This window comes from Montipora capricornis, chromosome 4 (genome assembly GCF_036669925.1).
Source record: "Montipora capricornis isolate CH-2021 chromosome 4, ASM3666992v2, whole genome shotgun sequence".
Taxonomy (NCBI): domain Eukaryota; kingdom Metazoa; phylum Cnidaria; class Anthozoa; order Scleractinia; family Acroporidae; genus Montipora; species Montipora capricornis.
This window is the reverse complement of record NC_090886.1, coordinates 3,989,381-3,994,380: the sequence shown is the minus strand read 5'-3', so window position 1 is coordinate 3,994,380 and position 5,000 is coordinate 3,989,381. Positions and strand designations below refer to the sequence as shown.

The 5,000-nt window shown below is 38.9% G+C and overlaps 1 protein-coding gene across 1 annotated transcript in view; it reads left to right on the top strand.

Moving 5' to 3' along the window:
- The window catches only part of LOC138045277 (uncharacterized), a 97,305-nt gene that overhangs the window by 29,745 nt on the left and 62,560 nt on the right, over positions 1-5,000 (top strand). Inside the window, exons 8-11 of the mRNA XM_068891715.1 lie at positions 775-944; positions 1,565-1,763; positions 2,488-2,596; positions 4,193-4,266. Coding sequence (XP_068747816.1) covers positions 775-944; positions 1,565-1,763; positions 2,488-2,596; positions 4,193-4,266 — 552 coding nt within the window. The remainder of the gene's footprint in view (positions 1-774; positions 945-1,564; positions 1,764-2,487; positions 2,597-4,192; positions 4,267-5,000) is intronic.

Here is a 5,000-nt window from a genome sequence, read left to right as displayed (position 1 = left end):
AGTGAACGCAAGCGAAAAGAGACCTCTTGTAGCAATGCAAGGAGTGGCTGTTGGTTACTTCATGTAAACCATGGACCAACTTCAAAGTTTCAAAGTTTATTGAAACCCCTAGGTATTGACCCAAGCTTTACCCATTAAAATTACTTGTGGTTATTGGGCTTACAAAGAGGCCCTTATTAGATATGTCCAGGTTTGACCCTAATTAGATGCACACGGATTTCAATAAGCTTCACGAAGTGTCCCCTTGCTCTTCTAGCCAACTTCAACATCATTTGTGTCTCAGAATACAGACAATTTATGTCACAAAGTGTCCCCCAAATGCTGCTCTTTAAGTGAAGATTAACTGCTGCATTTACCCAAAGCTAAAAATAACGCTAACCTTTACCCTTACCTTATTGTTGAAAAAAGGGTAACAAAAAGGGACACTTTGTGTTGGATGTCAAAATTGGGTGTGCATCTAATTAGGGTCAAACCTGGACATAAGTGCCTTTATTTTGATTCCATTTGCGCTTTTTGGATATGAGATTGGATATAGCCAACTCGGTGCTACATGCCTCGTTTTTACCATATCATATCCAACTTGCACTCATTGAGTTATTGTTAACCCATCGACTCCTGGGGGTTCCCCTTTGACGAGTAAAACTCGTCTGGCATTAGACAGAGTAAAATAGTAAGTCTGGCCGGTTAAGGGGTGAATGGGTTAATTATTCTGCCAAAGAAGTAACTGTTATTTCTCCCTGGCAGTTTCATAATGTTGTTATCTTTTTTTTACAGGACTTTTTTGTGTTTGATGTGGTGGACAACTTTGTTTTCATTGTTATAAACCACAAAAAAAATCTATCCAACATGTATGTGTCTGATACAACTGGACAAAAATATCAGCTGTCCTTGCCGAGGGTTTTGTATCATAATCCGTATACAGATGTTTCATCTCCATGGCTAAGGTGAACTAATGGTGCTCTTCTTTTTTCTGTGGTTTCCATCGTCTTGTTTTTACATCCCTTTTCCATCTTTAGGTTTTACTTTTATGTATGTATTGTTGGGTAAAAATGAATGACATCTCCTCCATTAGACTCTCAGCTGATACTTCACCAACCGTTTAGCACCACCAGAAATTCTCAAGTCTTTCATCTAACCTATTGTTGAATGAATATGAGAAATTTTTTTCCAAGGTCCACAATTTTTAAAATTCACACATGACAAAGAAGTTGTTAAAGCAATAAATAATTTTTTGTATATGTTGTGGTTTCAAATAATTTGGTGGAAAGGTAGTTACTTAATTTCTGGAAATTTCCAGCAAAAAATGTGTTCCATTTGATTTCCGGAGGGTGTTAAGTGCAGGTTGCCGGTTAGGATTGCAGGTCCTTGTTTTACCATAACTGAAACAACCCAAACCTGTACAGACTTAACCCTTAGGCTTAAATATTATTTTTTAGGCCTAATGTTAGATTTAGTGAAGGTTAGGGGTTGTTTCTGCCATTGTGAAACAATGACCTGCAACTCTAACCAGCCTGCCTGCTGGACTGTAATCTGTCATTGCCTTGATATGTACATTCATTTGTAGAACTGTGATACCATACGCGTTCGTGGATGTAGACAAAGTGAAAGGCATGCGTGGTATTTATGTTGCCACCCAGTTAACTCCTGGACCAGTTGGCAAGAGACATCTTTTGTCACTGATTACTTACAACAGAGGTGCAACGTGGCAGCGGATCCGATCCCCAACTATGGACACCCGGGGTGGGAGAATTTACTGTTATCTTGTAAGTGTTAATACATTCCCTTGTTTATCGTTTTATTTTTTTATTTTTCAAAGTGATAATGGGGATGTCTCAAGTGAGTTTTTCAGCTGGCTGGGGAACGAGTAAAGCGGAAAATGTTTTTCTCACACGGCTGGGAAAATGGGGTCGAGTGTGTGGGTGGTCTTCAGGTCACATGGTTTGTTGGTGGCTCAGTTTGTTTTGTTGCCATCTGCCATTGCCTGAGCTGCCCCTCCAACTCACCCCCCATGAGTGTTTTCAGTGCAGCTTAGGACGTTTTGGTGCTGTTAGAAAAGGTCAGGCTGCGTGGTCGGCTTACTGAGCTGATACACTGAGTATAATGGTCATTGGTATGGACGATATTTAACAATTATTCCATAAGCCTGCATTGGATACGAAATGGTAGATAGCCAATGAGGCGCGTGGCGTGTCCAACAAGGGTGAATGGAATAATTGTTTAATTATATTCTCAAACTTCGGTTTTGCTAAATTTTATTTAAGTTAAAGAAATGACCAGAAAGTGATGTGACTTCCGGGTGCCAAGACTTTTATGCTTAGCAACCTTTGCTGCGTTTATTTCCACATAAGGTCAAATGCAGGTATAATGATTCAGTGAACCATGGACAAAGCTAGAATGGCATTATCCGAGGTTGAGAATTTAATAATGAGTGTTACAATGTATCTCACTAAACTGAACTGAAACTACCATTCAATTTTTTTCTTGCAGCCCACTTGCTCAATTCATGTTAATCTCTTGTACGGTGCTGTTTATCGTGTGTCGCCATCTGAACGGCTTATGTCAAGCGAAGCTGCTCCAGGTCTGGTTTTAACTTTAGGTGAGTGACACTGAACTTTATCCACGGTTTGCTGATGTTGAAAGTCTTGATTTGTGACAATGTTTTGTCCTTTACTAAGTTCAGGGTTCCCTGTTGACAAGGAAAATTAATCACCTGGACTTGGTCAAAGTAAAGTCTACAAGTGTGTGAAAGGGTTCAGTTAATAATTTGGAGAGAAACTAGTTATGGTATTGAGATGGGCATATAGGGGTCTTGAACAAACCACAAAAACATACAAAAATTATTCAAAACCATCAAAACTATTTTTAACACTGTAATCAAATGAATGCATACATGAGGTAATACAGTACTGCTCAAAAGTAAGTTACCACCCTCATGTGCGATACGCATCGTGTCATGCGCTACAGGAATCGTGTCGCGTGCTACATGAATCGTCTTGCGCTCTACAGGAATCATGTTGTGTGCGATGGTAAATAATCTGTAAGTGCCTTGGCGTGACACTTGTGTGTGATTTTAATTGACCTTTTGTTTTTGAAAATTTTAACCAAGGAAGGTGTTTGTGAAAAGCCAATTTTCGAAGAAAACAGGCCTATTATAAATTGCAGTACCTTTGTACATAAAAACATTGTTATTGAATGTGGCAACTCCCGAAAAACAAGAATTTTTATCCAGCACATTACATTGTTTACAAAGCTTTGTTCACCGACAAACCATGAATCACAAGCGCTTATGTAAGGAAAGTAAGTTTTCGTATTATTTAGACATTTCAAGATAACAATAATCCTTGGTTTGTATTTCCTGAATGAGACTTGCACTGACAATATTTTAAACGCATATTTTAACTTGGTGGTCAAACGATCAAACACTTCAAGCTACGGTTGTATTTATGCGTTATTGAGTTGCGAATGAAAGATTGTGGACGATAACAGCACTGTTGACTGTAGGTATTAATAATGATCATATAGAAACGGCGTTTTGGAATAGAGTTAATAGTAGTTTTATTCTGCCTATCATTGGTTGCTGTAAATGTTCGTGTTTGAGCATCAAGAAAAATTTATCCTTACATTTTGCATGAAGTTTTCAAGTTGCCTCTCGTTTTCAGATATTCAATTTTAATAAATGTACAATTTTATTTCCATTGGAGTTTTTGTATGTAAACCAGATGTATGGTTATTGTCGCTTTAAAGGTTGTGTCCTTTCGGCAATTTCAACATAGATCCCCATACAATTTAACAGATCAAAAATCGTCTTAGCTAACTCAGGCAACTGCAGCGAGAGAATTTGTACGCAAAAGTGATTGATTTTGTGTAGCACATTAGATCTTAATTTATGCCAGAAATTTACACTTCGACGTGAATCGCGTCACACTTGACAGGAATCGTGTAGCACATTCGCATTGCAAAGGAAACATGACGCAAGCTGGTAACTCACTTTTGAGCAGTACTGTACATGGAGGATATGAACTTAAATTTGAATCACAAGGCTAATTCAAGAAATGGGATTAATACCTTAGATTGTGCTCATGGCTGACATTCATAATTGATGAACCTTGAAATTGATTATTATACAAAGAATGTGAGGTAGTATTTGAAATAGTGTTGGTTTTGGTCATGATTCTTTCTTTACAATTTTCAGGTGTGGCAAGCACCAATCTAAAGATATATCCGGATGTCTTTATGTCTTTAGATGGAGGGTATGAATGGCAAAGGGTAAGTAAGTTGTATAGGTCATTAAGCTTAATGTAACTCATCCAATGGTGTTCTTAAGGGCAGGGGTTTCATTAGAAGCCGGTCACCGCCGGTATACTGCCGTCTGTTTGTCAGAAATTTGCCTCTTGCTGCCAGCTACTCTGCCTTGATTTTCCACTCAAACCATCGTAAAAAACAAGAGTGACTGCTGCTTACATTGATTAGCCCAGGCATCTACTTCAAAAGTTATTGAAACCCCTGAAAGGGTTTATGGTGCAATTATTATTAGTGGTTCTCTAAATTAGCAAAGAAAGCAGTTGTAACAGATTTGATTCTTTATTTGTCCTGACTAATTATTCTGGCACAGAAGAGGACTCTACTTACAGTGATGTCCAAGGGCATTCACCCATTTGCTACGGTTTGCGGCAGCAGATTCACAGGGCAATTTTGCATTGTCTCCTCTGCTAGAATGCAGCTGCAAGAACACAGCCAAGATCTTTAAATCCACACTCCAATTATGTTGTGGCTTGTGAATTGCATGCTCTCAAACAATTTTACTGTGCGGCCACGGTGAGGTTGCAGTACTGTACGTTTGAAGCACTACTCTGGTAAATAAATGAGATGACCATGCACCGGTGGCTCAGTTGGTTGAGCACCGGGCTGCTATGAGGGAGGTTGTGAGTTCAATTGCGGCCAGACCAGCACTCAAGGTCTTAAAATAACTGAGAAGAAAGTGCTGCCTTTGTAATTACACC